The sequence below is a fragment of the Cetorhinus maximus genome, chromosome 24, assembly GCF_964194155.1.
Source record: "Cetorhinus maximus chromosome 24, sCetMax3.hap1.1, whole genome shotgun sequence".
In the NCBI taxonomy this organism is placed as follows: Eukaryota; Metazoa; Chordata; class Chondrichthyes; order Lamniformes; family Cetorhinidae; genus Cetorhinus; species Cetorhinus maximus.
The window spans coordinates 54,611,557-54,633,341 of NC_135902.1; the positions used below are offsets into that span (position 1 = coordinate 54,611,557).

Consider the following 21,785-nt stretch of genomic DNA (forward strand, 5'->3'; position numbering starts at 1 on the left):
AATTTGAAAACAAAAAAGGAGAATTTTAAAATCAAGATATTGCTTAACTGGGAGCCAAGGGTGACGGGTGAACAGGAATTTGGTGCGAGTTAGAATATGGGCAGCAGAGTTTTGGATGAGCTTAAGTTTATGGAGGTTAGAAAGTGGGAGGTCAGCCAGGTGAGCACTGAGCCTGGAGTGAACAAGGGCATGGATGAAGGTTTTAGCAGCAGATGAGCTGAGGCGGGGTGGAGTCGGGCGATGTTACAGAAGTAGAAATAGAATATGTGTTTGGAAGTTCACCTTGGGATCAACTATGACACCAAGATTACGGACATATTGGTTTAGTCTCAGACTGTTGCCAGGGAGAGAGATGGAGTCAGAAGACAGGGAATGGAGCTGGAGCAGAGATAGAAAACAATAACTTTGGAATTCCTAATATTTAATTGGAGGAAATTTCTGCTCATCCACTACTAGATATCAGATAAGCAGTCGATAATTTAGAGAGACTAGGGGAGTCAAGAGAGATGATAGTGAGGTTGAGCTGAGCATCATCAGCGTACGTATGAAAACAAACACTGTGCTTTTGGATGGTGTCGTTGAGGGGCAGCATGTAGATAAGAAATGGGAGGGTCCAAGGATTGATCCTTGGGGGACACCAGAGGTAATGGTGTGGGAGCAGGAAGAGAAACCATTGCAAGTGATTCTGTGGCTATGATTAAATCAATAAGAAAGTGGAGAGAGCAGTCCCACCCAGTTGGACGATAGTGGAGAGGGATTACTACATAATTGGGTGGTGGTGGGGGGGATAGTTGAGGAACCTTTTCATTTATCAGGAATGTCCTCAGGTGATCCAGGAGTCTGATGTCAGGCGCTGTACAGAACCGCAGGGGGAAATATCCATCTTTTTATGAGGACCGTTTGACTGCTGAAGTAATGAGGGAGAGACCACTCACCCAGTAAACCACCAGAAGGTCAGCCTAGAGAGGAATCCAGCACTCAGTTCGGGGCAGGGATTCTGTAGTAAATAAGGAAAGGGTTGGTCAATCCTTCAGTCGGTTTCATCTCCTCTAAATTGGAATTCATAAAATGATACAGCACAGAAGGAGGCCATTCATCAATCATGCCTGTACCAACACTTTGAAAGAACTATTCAGTTAGTAGGACAGCTATGCTCTTTTCCTATAGTACTGGAAGTTTCTCCTTTCAAATATTAATTACATTTCTTTTAAGTTATTATCAAATCTGTCTTCACAGCCTTTTCAGGTCATTACAACTTTCTGTATTTACATAAAAAATGTTTTTCCTCATGTTGCCTCTGCTTCTTTTGCCCATCACCTTATATCTACTTTTTCCAGGTTCCAACCCACCCGTCAGTTTTCCTCATTTTCCTTCATGACTTTAAAGTAAATCTAAACCTAAAACTTCACTGCTTTAAAAGAAGAACCCCAGATTCAAGTCTCTCATCCATGGTATCATTCCAGTAAATACAGATTAATTTATAACCTTCCAGTTAAATAATCTAATAATACAGCAGGGATTGACACAATCCTGTGCACTGACACATTAACAATTTAGCACAATGTGAAAACTTTATAATGTTGTTAACACTGGGTGATTAGAAGCTGGAGATCAGCTTCACTCTTACCTATCCAGTTGGGCTGCTCCACAGCCACAGTAAAATTTGGCAATCAGATTGAGCAGATACTAGATATATGCAAATCCAAACATTAAACTCCCATCAATTTGTTACAGACAGAAGGGGGTTTAATTTAAACAGCCCCGATTTCTCCTCTCACCACCCATCCATAAACAGAAAAGTGTTTTTGATTTCTGATTTCCCCCCCCCCTAATAAGCGATGGTGAATTTCCCCAACCCCTCAGTTTTGGTGTGATCCAATTCTCTATTAATAGTACCACAGCAAACTCAAGATAGGATGAACTAAAAGCGTTAATTTATTTGCGCACAGTCAAATGCGAGAGGAGGGGGTCAACATGGCCTACTTTTCATTTATACAATAAAGGTGGGATAGAGAACAAAAAGAGGTACAAGACAAAGACCACAGACAAAATAAGAATTATTGTTTCATGTGAGTTCAGAATCAAAAGTCCAATAGTGCATTTCTTTAGAGGTTAACAGGCTGAAGCTGATGCTGGGTAATCCACTTTTTCAGTAGCGATGACATCCATAATGGGAGAGGCAGATAGCGATGAATTAGTCTTGTAGGCACTGGTACAGAAGTTTAGAAGTTCCAGTAATAAACAGTGTAGGTGGTGAGCCAGATATTCAAAAACCTGGCCAGAGCCCTTTTTTCTGCTGCTGCCTGCTAGATGGAAAATGGCACTCTGCCTTTTTTCAGCTCCACACCGCAATATTACAGGTTCTAGCAGCTTGGAGAGGTGTCATACCTGGGGAGAGGTGTCATATCTGGGGGGAGGCAATGGCGTAGTGGTATTGTCACTGGACTAGTAATCCAGAGACCAAGGGTAATGCTCTGGGAACCCAGGTTTGAATCCGCCACAGCAAATGGTGGAATTTGAGTTCAATAAAAATCTGGAAATAAAAGTCTTATAATGACCATGAAACCATTATTGATTGTTGTAAAAACCCATCTGGTTCACCAATGTCCTTTAGGGAAGGAAATCTGGCCTACACGTGACTCCAGACCCACAGCAATGTGATTGACTCTTAAACGTCCATTAAACGTCCTCTGAACAAGGGCAATTCGGGATGGGCAATAAAGTGACGTGACTCCAACTTCTATATTCCTGGTCTGGATTCTCGAGTTAAAGTTTCAATCATTAATAAGTTCCGAGCTTAGAGGTCTGGGAAAAGGCCTGGCCTTAGAAAAGTAAAGGGCCTATGTACAAGTCCTGGGGATTTGATCTCTGCAGTCACAGGGGCATTAGCACCTCTTTGGAGATAATGAGGTTGCTGCTGTTCTGAAGGCCAAAAATTCCTTTGGTGTGAGTCATAGCCAGTCATGGCTTCACTCAATTTAAAGCCTTTATCAAGTTTTAAGAAAAGCAATTTTATAGATTAACCAGGATGATATTTTATAAAAAATATAGAGTGAGATCTTAGCCCCCTGATAGCCCTCACCACCTCAGGTCTTAAGAAGGGAAAATAGGAAGAGAAGAAATATACATGCATTCTCTCATCGATACTAGCACGTCAGATACACAGCTGGCAAGGGCAATGGCACTTCCCTGCTGCAATTTTATTTTGTTGGAAGTTTAGGTGACAGGATGATTCAAAATTCATCTGTGTCGGGGTGGGGGGGCGTCTGTCTGTTCGGGGCTAGAGGTCTAAATTCCCCTTTTCGACTGGGGGGAGCATCTCACTCCCCATCTGCTTAACGGTTTGGGAATTCCCTTGGTCCCTATTTAATGTCAGAAAAAGTTTCTGCTAGCTATACTTCAGGCAAGTCCTTGCCCTTTTCCTTTCCCGGCTTAATAGCCTGCCTTCCTTCAGGCTCTTCAGCTACGTATGGCATCTCCCTCACTATTTATTTCCTTGACTCTAGGGCTTCTTTGGTCCCTATTTAATTCTGGGATACTTGGTGAATCTATTTCAAATCCTAAGGGCCTTTTCTGGACCTCACAGATGGATCATTTCTATTGGCCAGGGGCCTAGCCTTAGAAATGTAAAGAGCCTTTGTACAAATCCTGGGGATTTGATCTCTGCAGTCACAGGGGCATTAGCATCTCTTCAATTCTTCTGTGATTCTCAGAGATAACGAGGTTGCTGCTGTCCTGAAGGCCAAAAATTCCTTTGGTATGAGTCATAGCCAGTCATGGCTTCAGTCAGTTTAAAGCCTTTGTCCAGTTTTAAGAAAAATAATTTTATAGATTAGCCAGGATATATTATAAAATATAGAGTGAGGTTTTAGTCCCCAGACAAATTTAATTCTTTTTTCCAATCATGGAAATGAGATCCCAAGATGAGCCAAATACTCGAGAGTTGGGATACAGATCAGCCATGATCAAAGTGAAGGGCAGGACAGGCTGAAGGGTTGCATGGCCTTCTCCTGTTCTTACGATCCTTCTGAACAAGGATGGATGGGAACCAAAGCCTTTGCTGCTGGCTCAGTGCACCACAGGGTACATCTCTACTGTGCAACAGTGAGTCAGCAGCCATTTGATGTCTCTTCCCGCTTTTATTTCCATTGAAGGTTCACGCCTTTGCACAAACTCAGGATCTAACCCCATTGTCACACGCTGCAGTTTAAATGGGAATTCTGACTGACTCTTTACGAGAAAAAAATTGCTATATAAGTGTGAGTTCTAACAACCCCCTAACATACCAAAGCCAGTCATGGTTTTGAAGAACTCTTGTAATGGAGCTAAATACAGCTGCCAATTTGTGCACAGCAAGCTCCCAAAACCACGTGACAAATGGCCAATTGAACAGTTTTAGTGATGTTGGTTGAGGGATAAATATTGGCCAGGCCACCAGGGAGAATCCTCCTGCTCTTCTTGGAAATTCCACGGAATTTTTATATTCACCTGACAGGGCAGACACTGCCTCGGTTCAATGTCCATCTGAAAAGTGGCACCTTTGACAGCACCCTCAGCACGACCCATCGATAGTGCAGTGATCCCTTATCACTGCCCTTCCAACAGTGCAATGCTCCCTCAGCACTGCCCTTCCCACAATACTGAGCTCCCTCAGCACTGACCTTCTAACAGTGTAGCTCTCCCTCAGTAATGACCCTCCGACAGTGTAGTGCTCCCTCAGCACTGCCCTTCCCACAATACTCAGCTCCCTCAGCACTGACCCTCTTGTGAATGTCAGCCTGGACTATGTGCTCAACTCTCTGGAGTAGGGTTTGAACCCATGACCTTGATTCAAAAGTGAGAGTGCTATTCCCCAAGTCACAGCCTACAGCTTTGAGGCATAGCTAGTGAATTTCCAGGTGTCCTAAGGTAACTGGAGACTTCAAGACCATGAGTGTCAGAGATGTGAAGACACTGTAAACTTTAGCACTGTAGAGCCAAATGCAGTTGGACTCACCTCACCCGATGATGCGGCAGAGAAATATGGAGGAGGTTCGCTGAAGCAGCAGAGAAAGAACTGGATCAGAACTAAGGCAAAGTATATAAAGAAGGTGGTAAATCGGAAGACATCAGGTACGCTACCCTGCAGAGAAAGAACAATACACAGAAAAGTAGTCAGCAATTCATTCACACTTCAGGACAGAGCCACTAAAACTAGGCACCAGCTACCTGCTTTCCCACTGCTTGTAGCGCCAAGGCAAGACCATCCCTGATGCTATAGGACACTGGCTGAACATAAGAACTAGGTGCAGGAGTCGGCAATTCAACCCCTCGAGCCTGCCCCGCCATTCATTACGATCATGGCTGATCTAATTTCGGCCTCAACTCCAATTTCCCGCTCTCTCCCTATAACCTTTCAACCCATTACTAATTAAAAATCTGTCTATCTCCTCAATTTATTCAGCGTCCCGGCATCCACTGCACTCTGAGGCAGCGAATTCCACAGATTCACGACCCTTTGAGAAAAGTAATTCCTCATCTCTGATTTAAATCTACCACCCCTTAGCCTAAAACTATGGCCTCTCGTTCTAGAATGCCCCACAAGGGGAAACATCTGCTCCATGTCTACCTTGGCTATCCCCTTTAGCATCTTACATACCTCAATTAGATCTACTCTCATCCTTCTAAACTCTAGCGAGTATAGGCCTAAACTGCTCAATCTCTCCTCTTAAGACAAGCCCCGCATCTCTGGAATCAATCTAGTGAATCTCCTCTGAACCGCCTCCAGTGCGACTACATCCTTCCTCAAGCAAGGGGACCAAAACTGTGCACAGTACTCCAGGTGCGGCCTCACCAATGCCTTGTACAGTTGCAACAACACTTCCCTATTTTTATACTCTATTCCTTTAGCAATAAATGCCAAAATTCCATTTGCCTTCCTTATTACCTGCTGTACCTGCATACTAGCTTTCAGCGATTCATGCACGAGGACACCCAAGTCCCTCTGTACTGAAGCATTCTGAAGTTTCTCCCCATTTAAAGGGTCATCAAGGAGTCAAGTGGGAGAATCTCAGGTTCCAGTGACAAGCCTATCAGAAGGCACCATTATCCCAAAGACAGCCTGTCCATTGGACTAGAGCACGAGATAGCAGAGGTAACTTGGCCCCATCAGCCCCATTCATCCCACAGGCCACACAAGCCCTCCCCACCCGTGTCATCACTACCATGAAAGTTTTGCATAAACACTCACTGACTGTCAAAGGAAAATGAACAAAATTCCAGAACATCCATTTCCTCCTGTCCACACGATTGATCCATCTCTGGTCAGTGGCCTTGACACCCTCAATGCTATATGGAGTGCAATGATGTAACATTCACCGAATAGAGGAGGTTAATCCATTTAAAATTCATGGGGACATTTCAATGAATACTTTATGCTGCCCCTCAGCCCTCTCCCGCTTACCTCACTGAGTGCCACCAGGATATTCGACCTGAATGTTATCACAGCACAAAGCAATGTGATCAGCCAGAAGAAGAACAGCACTCCAGAGGACTGGATCCCCCGTAACCTCTCATACTGGATCAGAAACGTCACGAGTAACTGAAGTCACAACAAAGACTAGTGTTAGAAACGGCCTCCCCTCCATATCACTGTGCTCCATAACAGAACCCCACAGCGAGGTGTTCATTGCAGAGACTCACACCTGGACTTACAGCCCAAAGAGGAGTTAAGAATACCCGCTTCTCTCTCCAGGGCACCAGCTCTCCCAGGTATGTCGATGCCACAGGTGTTGACTGAAACTGTCTCAGCTATTCTCCATGGGTGATCTGACTGAGATGTTTCAAATGTGAAAAGGAACCATTTCCTCCGGTGGGGGCCAGTACAGAACAAGGACATAAACTTCAAATTCGAGCCAAACCTTTCAGAGATGATGTCAGGAAGCATCTTTTCACACTAAGGATAGTGGAAATCTGGAACTCTCTCCCCAAAAAGCTGTGGAACCTGAGTTTCAATTGTAATTTGCAAAATTGAGATTGACAAGATTTTGGTTGGGAAAGGCATTCAGGGATAGGGAAAAAATGGTGGGGAAATGGGAGTTCGAGATGCTGATCAGCCATAATCATATCCGATGTGCAGCAGACTCAAGGGGCTGAATTACCTCCTCCTGTTCTGTGTAACAGGTTTGAGGGGGTTGAATGGCCTCCTTCTGTTCCTATGTAACAGGTTTGAGGGGCTGTACGGCCTCCTCCTGCTCCTGTGTAAATGTTGACGGGCTGTGGGGAGCTGATCTTGCGCTCCCTCATGAAAGTAAAATTCACTCCAACTATCTGAGTGTGCCAGCCAGGATGCACCTGACCAGTCCAGACTAGAAAGGACCAAACACTATCCCAATCGGGTGGAGTTATCTTGTCCCAATCACATTTTGATTTAATGTTCATTCTTGCGATACAGGCATCATTCTTAAGGCTGCTATTTATTACTCCTCATTAGTTGCCTGGAGAAGGAGGTGATTGGCTTTCTTCTTGAATTGCTATAGCAGTTTGATATAACATAAGATGATAAGAAATTGGAGCAGGAGTAGGCCATTCAGCCCCTCTGGCCTGCTAAGCCATTCATTACGATCATGGCTGATCTGGTTGTGGCCTCAACTCCATATTCCTGTCTGCCCCCCATAACCTTTTGACTCCCTTGTATATCAAAAATCTGTCTAACTCAGCCTTCAAACAATTCAATGACCCAGCTTCCATTTCCCTCTGGGGAACAGAATTCCAAACACTAACGACCCTCTGAGAGAAGAGATTACTCCTCATCTCCATCTAAAATGGGAGGCCCCTTATTCTGAAACTGTGCCTCCTAGTTCTAGATTCCCCCATGAGGGGAAACATCCTCTCAGTTTCCACCCTGTGAAGCCCCATTAGAATCTTATATGTTTCAATCAGATCACCTCTCATTCTTCTTGAGCATAGGCCCAAGCTGCTTAACCTTTCAGGAATCAGCCGAGTGAACCATCTCAGGGGTCTGCTAGTCCAATTCAGGAGGCATTCAAGAATCAATCACATTGGTGTAGGACTGAAGTCAGAAGGAGAGCGGGTTTCCTTCACTAAAGGCTATTAGGTGCATGTAGGTGAGGGAGTATGTAAGTCAATACCAAGCTGTGCTGGATTTCAGGAGCTCAGTTGCAGTTGGTCAATTGCAGGCATAGTGCAGGAGGATACAAATAAACTAGAGGCAGGGCAAGCTGCTGACAGACCAGACTCCCCTCAGTGAAAAGTGAGGGGTCAATTCTTCTGGTCTTCCTCTCACCACTGTCACTTCACAGCCCTTCTAGCCACAGTTAGTTCCGATACTCAGACATGACACATAGTGCCTGCTGCTCCTGGTTTGAGGTGTTCCCCTAATAGTCAAGGCAGATTAGGAGCTCAGAGGGTGTAAAGGGGCAGATCCAATCCTGATTTAAATATCACAATTACTGGTGCAGCAAAATTCACAATTTCTACTGTGTCACTGAGGAGCTGGGTTGGGGCTGAATGTGGGGATTGTGGTGGGGGGGTGGCAATTAGGGCAGAGCCAGAAAATCACCCAAACATGTCAGTGTAGCTAGATTTAAAAAGTATTAAAGCGCTGTGAATTCCAAACAGCAAACCACATAGCAACATAAAATGTGTTAATGACAGGATTCTGTAATGCTCTGCTCACCATCGTGACTCCCAACAGCAAAGGGCTGATGAAATACACTGCAGCCCATGCTTGTACTTTAGCCAAGGAAAAGAAGAGGTCCAACCAGCAGACAATCCACAGCAACAACCCAAGGACCTGCAGAACACAGAGAACTGGCAGTTAGACAATGGGCGAGAAACACAGGTCACTCCGATAATACAAAGATTTGTTTCTATGTGACTGAGAGCCCGACGCGCACACACACACACAAAACACGTTGTGCCAGGTGTGAAAGGTTCCAACAGGAGCTATTGAGAAATTGACATGGACACTTCCTGTTTTCCCAATGCAGCCTCCCTGAAGGTCACATCCCACTGATTGAAAGCAGAGGAGGAAAACAGGTCGCGAGTTGGGAATGTCCTCAGCCTGCCCCTGGATAACTGCTGGTCTTCAACTGGCTAAAGCCACAGCTTACCAGCATACAGCCCTGGGAAGTAAATCTGCTGACTAGGCACTGGATGCAAATGAGATGGACGTACCCACGCTCCCAGTGACGCTTCAATGTTCCATTCATGAAACAAGCTACCCGCTGCATTAGGGTATCACATTACCAAGTCAGCCACAGAGGACTGAGTTTATCCCAATCTTCTGTATTGGACATCTCACTTTGAGCCACCTGTATCCCAAAGGGAACCACATCTCTTGCCCAAGCAGGACACCAGTTGTTCCCAAGGCCACTGCTGGATGGGCAACAAGTAGGAGCTAGTTATTTCCACCTTGGTAACATCGCCCCTCTCTCCTCTCATTTACTGCTGAAACTCTCATTCATGCCTTTGTTACCTTTAGACTTGACTATTCCAATGCACTCTGGCTGCTCTCCCACATTTTATCTTTATAAACTTGATGTCATTGAAAACTCTGCTGTCTGTGTTCTGACTTGCGCACCAAGTCCAGTTCATCCATCACCCTTGTCCTTGTTGATCTGCATTAAACCTTTGTTTTAAATCCCTTCATGCTCTTGCCCCTCCCTATCTCTGCAATCTCCTCCAGCTGCACAACCCTCAGAAATCTGTGCTCCTCTAATTCTGGCCTCTTGGGCATTGTTTTAATCCTTCTCCTTGACCTGCCTGCAGCCTTTGACATGGTTGACCACACCGTCCTCCTCCAACACCTCTCCACTGTAATCCAGCTGCATAGGTCTTCTCTCACCTGGTTCCATTCTTTTTGATCTAATTGAAGGAAGAGCATCACTTGTAATTGCTTCTTTTCCTGCTCCCACACCATTACTCTTTTGTTACCCAAGGATCTATTCTTAGCCCGTTCATATTGCTCATCTACATGCTGCCTCTCGGCAACATCATCTGAAAACAGTGCTGGTTTGCACATGTATGCTGATGACACTCAGCTCTGCCTCACCACCGCCTCTCTCGACTCCTCCAATGGCACTAAATTATCAGGCTACTTATCCAACATCCAATACTGGATGAACCAAAATTTCCCAATTAAACACTGGGAAAAATAAAGCCATTGTTTTTGGTCTCCGCCACAAAGTCCATTCCTTAGTAACTGATCCCATCCCTCTCCCTTACAATTGCCTGAGGCTGAAGCAGATTGTATACAATCATGATCACAGAATCGTAATGGCACAGGAGGCCATTCGGCCCATCGTGTCTGCACTGGCTCTCCAAATCAGCATTATGACCTAGTGTCATTGCCCTGCCTTCTCCCCGTACATTATTTGAATAGGAACAATCTAATGCCCTCTTGAATGCGATTGAACCTGCCTCCACCACACTTCCAGGCAATGCATTCCAGACCCGAACCACTCGTTGTGAGAAAAAGTTTTTTCTCACGTTACATTTGCTTCTTTTGCAAATCACTAATTCTGTGCCTTTTTGTTCTTGATCCTTTTACAAGCAGGAACTGCTTTTCCCTATCTACTCTGCCCAGCCCCCTCATGATTTTGAACATCTCTATCAAATCTCCTTTTAACCTTCTTCTCTCCAAGGAGAACAGTCCCAACCTTTCCAATCTATCTTTGTAACTGAAGTTTCTCATCTCTGGAACCATTCTTGTAAACCTCTTCTGCACTCTCTCCATTGTGTTCACATCCTTCCTATAATGTGGTGCCCAGAAATGTACACAATACTCCAGCTGAGGTCTAAAGAGTGTCTTATATAAATTTAGCATAACCTCCTTGCTCTTGTACTCTATACCCCTATTAATAAAGCCCAGGCTACTATATACTTTATTACTGCTCTCTCCACCTGTCCTGTCACCTTCAATGATCTATGCACATATACACCCAGGTCTTTCTGCTCCTGCACCCCCTTCAAAATTTCACCCTTTATTCCATGTTGTCTGTCCATGTTCTGCCTACCAAAATGGCTCACTTCAAACTTCTCCGCATTGAACTTCATCTGCCACTTATCTGCCCACTCCACCAACTTGTCTATGTTTTTCTGAAGTTCTACACTGTCCTCGTGCAGTTTACAACATTCCCAAACTTCATATCATAAGCAAACTTTGAAATTGTCCCCTGCACACCAAGATCTAGATCATTAATATACATCAGGAAAAGCAAGGGTCCCAATGCCAACCCTTGGGGAACTCCACTACAAACCTTCCTCCAGCCTGAAAAACATCATTGACTATTACTCTCTACTTTCTATTTTTTAGCCAATTTTGTATCCATGTTGCTACTGTCCCTTTTATTCCATGAGCAATAACTTTTCTCACAAGTCAGTTGTGTGGCACTGTGTCAAATGCCTTTTGAAAGTCCATGTACACCACGTCAACAGCATTACCCTCATCGACCTTTTTTGTTGCCTCTTCAAAAAACTCCAGCAAGTTAGTTAAATACGATTTCCCCTTTAGAAATCCATGCTGGCTCTTCCTGATCAACCCATATTTTTCCATGTATTTGTTAATTGTATCCCGAATAATTGTTTCTAGAATTTTGCCCACCACTGAAGTTAAACTGACTGGTCTGTAATTGCTGGGCTTATCCTTACAACCTTTTTTGAACAAGGGCGTAATGTTTGCAATTCTCCAGTCCTCTGATACCTACCTGGAGTCTAGGGAAGACTGAAAAATTGTGGCCAATGCCCCTGCAATTTCTACTCTCACTTCCTTCAATATCCTTGGATGCATCTCATCCAGTCCCGGTACCTTTTCAACTTTAAGTACTGACAGTCTATTCAAAACTTCCTCCTTATCAATTTTGAACACTTCTACTGACAGATTCCTTGTCTGTCATCATGGCCTGGGTAACATCTACCTCCTTGGTAAAGGCGGATGCAAAGTATTCAATTAATACCTCAGCCATGGCCTCTTTGTCCATGTGTAAATTCCTTTTCAGGTCCCTAATCGGTCCTATATTTGACCCGGGGATGAGCTTCCGACTCCATCTGTCACTATGACCAGGACCGCCCATTTCCATCTCTATAATATAATTTGACTCCACCACTAACTCAGCCCATCTGCTGCTAAACCCCAGTTTTAATTGTTCCATCATTGGTGGCCGTGCCTTCAGCTGCCTGGTCCCTAAGCTCTGCAATTCCCTCCATAAACCTCTCCACATTTCTACCTCACTTTCCTCCTTTAAGACGCTTCTTAAAACCTACCTCTTGAACAAGCTTTTGGTCACCTGACCTAATATCTCACGTGGTTCCGTGTCAAATTTTAATATGCCTCCTCTGAAGCACCTTGGGTCATTATATTACGTTAAAGGTGCAATATAAATGCAAGTTGTTGCTGTGTACAGTGGACCTTTGACTTAGTTGCACAAGTCACAAATCATGACCATAATCAGTAATGTAGGCAAGTACCGGAATAAATGAGGAAGGAACTCATACTAACAATACCACAGACACCACCATTAATGGGGATCGATTATCAAAAAATCATTGAGTGTAATTGATTGCAACTCTCAGGCACAAGGCAGTCAGTCTGGTTAACCCAATCACTCCCTGTGCCTGTTTTTGTTTTTAATTCATTCATGGGATGTGGGCATCGCTGGCTAGACCAGCATTTATTGCCCATCCCTAATTGCCTGAGAAGGTGGTGCAGTCCACGTAGTCTAGGTACATCCACAGCGCTGTTAGAGAGGGAGTTCTAGGATTTCAACCCGGCGACAGTGAAGGAACGGTGATATATTTCCAAGTCAGGATGGTGTGTGACTTGGAGGGGAACTTCCAAGTGGTGGTGTTCCCATCTATCTGCTGCCCTTGTCCTTCTAGTTGGCAGCAGTCATTTAGAGAGCAGACTGTTTTAGAAGGTGCTGTTGAAGGAGCCTTGGTGAGTTCCTTAAGACTCTTTCAACTGTTCAGACTCCAGGTTTTCTGTACTTCCTTTCTTTATGATTGTTGTGTGTAATTTCCAACAATTGTATTTATTTTGACTTCTTACAAGTTCCCCTAGCTTTACTTTTGCACTTAACATCTATCCCATCCTTATCAAGAGAAATTATTTTTGGTTTAAAAGAGAATTACAAGAGGCCTCAGAATACACAAAACACATTTTGGGTGGTATTCCTCAAGAAAAGAAATCGCTCACCACCTGTAAATACTATTAAAACAAAATACTGCAAGCCTGAAATAAAAACAGAAAATGCTGGAAACACTCAGATTTCAAGTTTTGTCACAGCTGCAGACTGCAGTTTGATGGGACTTGTGAAGGAATAAAATATGTGTATAATTGTGAACGGAATAAAATACACGTACAATTGTGAATGAAATAAACTACACACATAATTGGGAAAGGAAATTAAAATACATGTATAATGAAATTACTGTAGACTGTCCCCAAACAGTCACGCAGCCAGCACATAAATTAGCAAATCAAAGGGCCAGTGCTACCTTCCCAGACTAAGGGGCTCCGGATGTCAGATACGGTGGCAAAATCTAAGAGAGGAAAAAAGTTATTGTGTGTGCATTGCCCAGGATATGTAACCATTAACACTATCTATTTGCTGAATAATCGACATTGTCCCGTCTATTTGCTAAACCATTGACATTGTCCTGTCTAATCGTTAAATCATTAACACTAATCGCTATCCTTTGAAGCCATTTGAAACTCTTGTAATTGCCCAAGTTTCTGTCACAAACCTTTTGCTATATCTATGTGTGTAAAGAGGTGTTAGTCAGAGACTGGTTCGCGCCACTGTATGCAACTAGGCTCTCCGTGATATCACGACTTTAATAAAGACTTCCTAGACAAGCCTCCAGGGTCTGAGTGTTCATTCCGTTTTTCCGCGACAGGACTTTTCCTTTACATGAGAAGAGATTGAAAGTTGCATATACCTGCATCTTAAATTATCAGCTGCCCCTATCCACCTGCGTTTTCAATGTAGCCCCTTATTTCTGTATGTCTCAAGACCTAAATTCCTAGTTTGTTAATGAATCAGAGCTTTTCTGGAAATTCCAAAAGTTGTTGGGCAGCCTTGGTTAACTCTCTAGTTTTGAACATGATACAAGAGGGCAGATTCAAGGTCATTATCTATCCGCTCTTCATATTTTGCTAGAGTTCTTTATGCAATGCAGAGTAAAATGTAAAACATATGGGGAGAAGAGTAATGGAATGGGACCAAAGGGATAACTCTCTCACACAGCTGAAACAGGGACAATGGACCAAAATGTTGCCATCTGTGCTGTATGATCCTTTAATCAGATCAGTTAGAATTATGTGTAAGGAAGAGAAATCAGTCACCTAAAACAATAGTTATAGCATAATTATGATCAGGATAAGATTAGAAATGTACACAACGGTATTGGGTGGGGAAAAAAGGAAATTACACAAGAAAAAGAACCATACCCAGTTTTATTTATTCAGTGTTGGGATGTGGGTGCCACTGGCAAGGCTGGCATTTATTACCCATCCCTAACTGCCTTTGAGAAGGCGATGATGGGTCATCGTCTTGAACCGTTGCAGTCCATGAGGTGTAGGTATACCCACAGTGCTGTTAGGGAAAGTGCCTCAGAATTTTGACCCAGCGACATTGAAGGGGTGGTGATATAGTTCCAAGTCAAGATGATGCGAGACTTGCAGGTGGTGTTTGCTGTAGGGTGTTGAATACCATGCAGGAGGTCTTACTGAAGTCTTTGTATTCTTAAGTAGGCTAATTGTATGTATCAATAAGAATTATGTGCATATATACGGTAAAGGATTCAAACTAGGAGCTGTCTCCGTGCTTGCTTGTACACACAGCTCTGTCCAACACCAGACTGACCCCTAGGTGCAAGTTATGTGTTCTTATATCACTGCTTGGGTAGTGTTGTACTCCCACATTAACCCTGTATGTGCCAGACCCCGATACTATAGTGGTATTCCCATGTGGCTGTCCTTGTTTTTCTAGGTGGTAGAGATTGCAGGTTTGGAAAGTGCTGTTGAAGAAGCCGTGGCAACTTGCAGAGATGCATTTTGTAGATGGTACACACTGCTGCCACTTGCTGTAGAATTCCAAGCCTCTGGCCTGTTTTTGTAGCCACAGTATTTATATGGCTGGTCCAGTTCTCCTTCTGGTCAATGACGACACCCAAGATATCTACATTGGAGAATTCAAAGGTAATGACACTGAATGTTAAGTGGAGATGGTTAGATTCTCTCTCCAAAAGATAATTATTGCCTGGCATATGATGGTAGTGGCAGTTGGCACTTATTAATCCAAGCCTGATTGTTGTCTTGATGCATGTAAGATTAAATAGAAGGAAAAGTTGGCAAAACAAATAATTGATAAGCAATAGGAAATAAATAAACAGGAGATTGATAGGGTGCAAATGACGCATATTCCATTAGGAAAAAAGACTAGGGTTCCATGAAGGAAGTGATTAGGTCAAACTTGGAATTTAAGAAAATTCAACATTTAGCAGAGCAGGATAATGGAATGAAATGCAGGATAAATGTAAAAAGACTTCTTCATCAAAATCAATACCACAAGGTTAAAATTTGTTTATTGCAATTTAAGTTCTCTCATTCTCTTTACCCCTTCCTGATTTTCCTTTTTACACTTCCTTGTATTTGTGCTGGCCTTCTATCTGTGTGGGAATGAAAGGAGTCTGCTTTCTAAATGTAAAGTCCTTTACAAAAAGGAAGATTATAAGTTCTACTTATCTCCACATCAATATCTAGAACCAAGACAGACATGAAGGGGCCAAGCTAGGAGTGGAGAATGGAGGGATGGGAGAGAGAGTTTACACAGAGATGTATATTCAGCTTGACCAAACCCAAAGTTGGAGTGAGGACCAGTTAGTTAGGGTTCTCATTCAAGGAGATGGGACTAAGATCCGACTCAAGCTAAGAAGTTGAGTGATTTATATCAAATTATCCCAATTAAAGGAAGAGTGGAGGCTTAGGCTAGAATTTTCTACAATTCTGTGGAAGAGTGAATTGTGTCAGATTGATGTAGAATGCAAAATGCATCTCCTCTCAAAGGGGGACTGGCATTATAGAAGTTAGTCTCACCTTAACTACTGACAATAAGGTCCAAAATTCCTAAAAAGAGCTGGAGAATTGGAAGATAGTTCGAAGCTTCACACAGCCGATTAATTATTCTGCCCCCCCACCAACAAAGTGGAGTCACTATGGCTTTGTGGGGAGATGGAGTAGAGAGTTCAACAAGTTCTAACAAAGAATAAATAACCAGTGAATGTGTTTTGGTTGAGGGACGAACCTTGGCCAGAACAGCAGGAGAATTCCTTGCTCATTTACGATCTCTTTTCCAAGGAGAACAGCCCCAGCTTCTCCAATCTGTCCACTTCATCCAAGTCAGTTCAATATGGGGATAGTACAGGTAGGTGTAGCTGAGGTAAAGGTTATGGCACAATCTTACTGAAGGACAGAACAGTCTCAATGGGCCAAATGGTTCCTCTGTCTTTCGTTCAGCTGAACAGTCAGATGTGACGACAATTTAACATCTCATCAGAAAGGTGGCACCTCTGACAGTGTTGCGCTCCCTCAGTACAGTAATCAGGAGTTTCAGCCTGGATTATGGACTCAAACCTAGAGTGGGACTTGAACCCAAGATCATCTGACTCAGAGCTACCCACTGAGCAGATGCTCCAAAAGAAAGTTTACATAGAGAACAATGGAGAGGTTGGGGTGGGGGGGGCGGGGTTTAACTGGAACAGCAGAAGTTGACTCAGGCAGAGGTTGAAGTATTTTCACTGGCAACGCAGACATATGTTGATCTAACTTTTCAACTCCATGAAGGTTGGTTACGGTAGAGAAAAGGTAAACAGAACTGTAGTTTAAACAGAAAGAAAAGTAACAGCTCCCAGATAAGTTTAACCAAATGTTCCATATTTGCATGGAAGCTATTTTGTATGTTAAATCCGTTAATGATTCATTTGTTCTCTTTAAAAGGAGCAGATGGGACCTTTGAAAATATAATTGGTAATTGTCTTATCAGGGCTGTTTCCTCCTGGCACTGAGCAGATTGACAGTTATCATGACACCACACAATGTTGATAACACTAATATAGCCACTGTATTACTTTATTTTCCATTTCTTTTCCTTTCAAGTTTTCTCCTTCACCCTCTCCTGCACATACCTGTTACCAACCTCCCCTCCACATGCACTGCACCTCCCTGGGTGCCTTCACCCACCAGCTAGGCAAATACAGGCTTGAATTTAGCAAAAAGAGGATGCGGGTTCTTAAGTAACCTGAGCGCAATGGTTTACACAGCTGGACAGCTCTGAACCATCACTGCTTTAGAGTTCTCGGACCAGAAATACCTGGAAAATTAGTCAAGAATGAATAAGTCAATCATGTCCCACAATTGTGCAACTGTTACACCGCAGGGGTTTATTTCCTGGATTAACCTTTAATTTACATCTCAGCAAAAGTATTTTGCATTTCCTTTTTGCATTTGTTACAGAGGTTCCTCAAATCCATTGCCAGCAAGAAAGATTCCAACACCAGAACACTGCACGGGTTAGATACAGAGTAAAGCTCCCTCTACACTGTCCCCATCAAACACTCCCAGGACAGGTACAGCACGGGTTAGTTACAGAGTAAAGCTCCCTCTACACTGTCCCCATCAAACACTCCCAGGACAGATACAGCACAGGGTTAGATACAGAGTAAAGCTCCCTCTATGTTGTCCCCATCAAACACTCCCAGGGTAAGTAGAGGCATCTTTGGGAGAGTTAATGTACCAGAGGATGGGCTGAACAGTCATTGCTGTTTTTCTTCAGTTTGGTTCCTCCAACTTGGTGAAATTTGCCTTATTACCATGCTTGGAGAATGGCATTTGGGATGAGGTAACAAAGGCTTTATCCTGGACCTTGTACTCGAGTGGGAATATGGGAAAAAGAAAAGAGAATTCGCATAGCATTCCATGGTTACACCACAGAAGGAGGCCATTCAGCCCAAACTGTAAGAGCAACTCACCTGGTCCCACTTCTCTCTGGAACCCTGCAGTTAAAAAGATATTAATCAGTTGAGTGGCAAACCTACCGTTTTGACCCTGTTGAGCAAGGTGACCCTGATGTAACCTCTGTTGCTGTGTCGGAGATACAAGAAGTAGAGGGGAAAGGTCACCCAAAGGTACACACATGGAATCCAAACCAGGACAGTCTTCTGGAAGCACGGTGTCAGATCTGGATTGTCTGTGTTTATCGTAACATTATGATCCTGTAATAGAGAGAAGGGAGAGATGGCACAGAAAGAGGTCAGCACAGGAGAGGCAGAGAAAACAAGTATCTACAATCTGGTCTCACACATCCAATTTTAATTGCTCCACTATTGGCTGCCATTCCTTCAGCTGCCTAGGCCCCAAGCTCTGGCGTTCTCTCCTGAACCCACTATCTCTCTCCTTTTTAAAGAAGTTTCTTAAAATCCACCTCTTTAACTAAGCTATTGGGCACTTGCCCCAAATACCTCCTTATACGAACATAGGAAATAGGAGCAGAAGTAGGCCATTCAACCCCTCCAGCCTGCTCCACCATTCAATAAGATTGTGACTGATCTGTTTGTGTTTCAAATTCCACATTCCCATCTACCTCAGATTCTTGTTAGGCTAGGAAATCAATCTACCTCTGTCTTAAAAATATTCAATGACCCCAGCTCCACCACCTTCTGAGCAGAGAGTTCCAAAGTCACACCACCCTCAAAATTTCTCATCTGTCCTAAAACGGGAACTCCTAATTTTTTTTAAAACTGTGCCCTCTAGTTCTAGACTCACCCACAAGAGAAAATATCCTTTCCACATCCACCTTGTCAATACCATTCAGGATCTAATATAATTTCAATCAAATCACCCCTCACTCTTCTAAACCCGAGTGGAAACAAGCCCAGTCTGCCTAAGATAACCCACTCATTCCAGGTATCATCTGGCAAACCCCTCTGAACCACCTCCAATGCATTTACATCCTTCTTTAATAAAAGGAGACCAAAACTGCACACAGTATTCGAGATGTAGTCTCACCAATGCCCTGCATAACATCCTGACTTTTATAAAAGCAAAATACTGCTGATGCTGGAAATCTGAAACAAAAACAGAAAGTGCTGGAAAAACTCAGCAGGTCCGCAGCATCCGTGGAGAGAGAAACAGAGTTAATGTAGAGTCCATATGACCTATGGCCCAGGGTCATATGGACTTGAAACGTTAACTCTGTTTCTCTCTCCACAGATGCTGCGGACCTGCTGAGTTTTTCCAGCACTTTCTGTTTTTAATCCTTACTTATGTTCAATTCCTCTTGAAATAAAGGATAGCAGTCCATTAACCTTCTTAATTACTTGCTGTACCTGCATACTGACTTTGTGACTCATGCACTAGAACACTTAGATCCCTCTGCACCTTGGAATTTTGCAGCCATTCTCCATTTTAAGTAATACTCTGCTTTTTTATTCTTCCTGCCAAAGTGAACAACTTTGCATTTTCCCACATTATACTCCTCCTACTAGATTTTTGCCCACTCACTCAACCCATCTATATCCATCTGCAACCTCATGTCCTCTTCACAACAAACTTTCCTACCCATCTTTGTCTCATCTGCAAATTGCTACCACACCTTCACTCTTCTCAAATCATTGATATAAATTGTAAAAAGTTGAGGCCCCAGCATAGACCCCTGCAGGACTCCACTCGTCACATCCTGCCAATGCATACTGTTTTCTGTCAGCCAGCCAGCCAGCCAATCTTCTATCCATGCTAAGACATTACCCAAACACCATGAGCTTTTCTGTCCCGCAATAACCTTTGATGTGACATCTTATCAAATGCCTTCTGGAAATCCAAGTACAGCACATCTACAGGTTCCCCTTTATCCACAGCACATGTTACTCCTTCAAAAAACTCCAATAAATTGGTTAAACATGACTTCCCTTTCACAAAACCATGCTGACTCTTCCTGATTACCCTTGAGTTTCTCTAAAGTGCCCAGCTATAATCTCCTTAATGATCAATTCTAACACCTTCCCCACAACAGATGTCAAGCTAACTGGCCTATAGTTTCCTGCCTCCCTCTATTCAAGAAAAGAGGGGTTATATTTGCTACTTTCCAGCCTGATGGAACATTTCCAGAATCATGGGGATTTTGGAAAATTAGCACCAATGCATCTACCTCATTAGCCACCTCTTTTAAGACCCGACGGTGAAGTCCATCAGGACTCTCAGACTTGTCAACTGGCAGCTCCATCAGTTTGCTCAGTACCACTTCCCTAGTGATTGTAATTTCACCAAGTTCCCCTCTCCCTTTCACCTCCTGATTTACAGCTATTGTTGGGAGGGTTTTTTCTATCTTCTATACTGAAGACAGAAGCAAAATATTTGTTAATTTCATCCATTATTTCCTTATTATCTGCAATTTACTCCTCACTGTCAGTCACTCGAGAGGACCAACATTCACTACTTGTTATTTTCCTTTTTAATATCTGTAGAAACTTTTGCTATCCATTTTTACATTTCTAGCTAGCTTCCCCTCATACTCCAATTTCTTTCTCCTGATTAACCTTTAGTCATTCTCTGCTGTTCTTTATATCCAGACCAATCATCTGACCTGCCAGTCATCTCTGTGCAGTTACATGCTTTTCCCTCAAGTTTGATGCTTTCCTTAACTTTTAGTTAACCACAAATAAGTCCTCCCCTTAGAAATGTTTCTTTATAGTAGGAATATACTTATTCTGAGTGTTCCAAAATATCTCAAATGTCTGCCACTGCTTCTCTATTAATCTATCCTCTAGCCTTGTATCCCAGTTCACTTCAACTAGCTCAACCACATAGTTGCCCTTAAAAAAGTTTAAAATACTAGTCTTAGGCCTACTCTTCTCCCTTTCAAACTGGATGTAAAATTCAATCATTTTGTGGTCACTGCTACCTGGGGGTGCCTTCATTATGAGGTCATTAATTAATCCTGTCACATTACACAATTCCAAGTCTAATATAACCTGCTCTCTGGCTGCTCTAAGAAATTCTCTAAAGTATTCCATGAACTCCTCATCCAGGTTACTACTGCCAATCTGATTTTTCCAGTTTATATGTAGAATAAAATCACCCATGATTATTGCTGTCCCTTCATCACAAGCACCCAATATTTCTTGTATATTTTGTCCTAAATTGTGGTTACTGTTAGGGGGCCTGTAGATCACTCCCACTAGTGACTTCTTTCCCCTCCTATTCCTCATCTCCACCCAAACCAATTCTATATCCTGATCTCCTGTACCAAGGTCATCTCTAACTATTGCACCAATGCCATCCTTATCAACAGTGCTACCCCTCCACCTTTGCATAGCTTCCTATTTTTGAATATCATATAGCCCTCAATATTCAGGGCCCAATCATTGTCATCCTGCAGCCGTGTCTAAGTAATGGCCATCATATATATTTACTTCAATGGTGTGCTATCAATCCATTTACTTTGTTATGAACGCTACATGCATTCAGATAGAGCCTTCAGTTTAGTCTTCTTGTCATCTTTGTAACATCTAGTCTTGACTATTGGTGTATTTTTAGGTTTTAGCTCTCTGTCCCTTCCTGCTATTCTATGACCATCATTTCACATATTACTATTATGGTGTCCTACCTTGAATCTACCCCTTGATTTGCCACATCTACCCAAGCTTGATCCTTCACCCCACCTTGTTTAGTTTAAAGCCCTCTCTACTTCCCTAGTTATGTGATTCGCAAGAACTCATCCCAGCACAGT

At 43.1% G+C, this 21,785-nt stretch overlaps 1 protein-coding gene across 2 annotated transcripts in view; it reads right to left on the reverse strand.

Moving 5' to 3' along the window:
• abcc3 (ATP-binding cassette, sub-family C (CFTR/MRP), member 3) overlaps window positions 1-21,785 on the reverse strand; it is a 104,117-nt gene that overhangs the window by 64,393 nt on the left and 17,939 nt on the right. For both annotated transcript variants that reach the window (XR_013573341.1, XM_078529100.1), the window contains exons 2-6: window positions 18,097-18,273; window positions 8,678-8,794; window positions 6,443-6,580; window positions 4,997-5,122; window positions 936-997 (exon numbers count right to left, since the gene is read on the reverse strand). Coding sequence is in view for 1 of the 2 variants with exons in the window: in XM_078529100.1 (XP_078385226.1) it covers window positions 936-997; window positions 4,997-5,122; window positions 6,443-6,580; window positions 8,678-8,794; window positions 18,097-18,273 (620 nt within the window). In the remaining variant the exon portion in view is untranslated. The remainder of the gene's footprint in view (window positions 1-935; window positions 998-4,996; window positions 5,123-6,442; window positions 6,581-8,677; window positions 8,795-18,096; window positions 18,274-21,785) is intronic.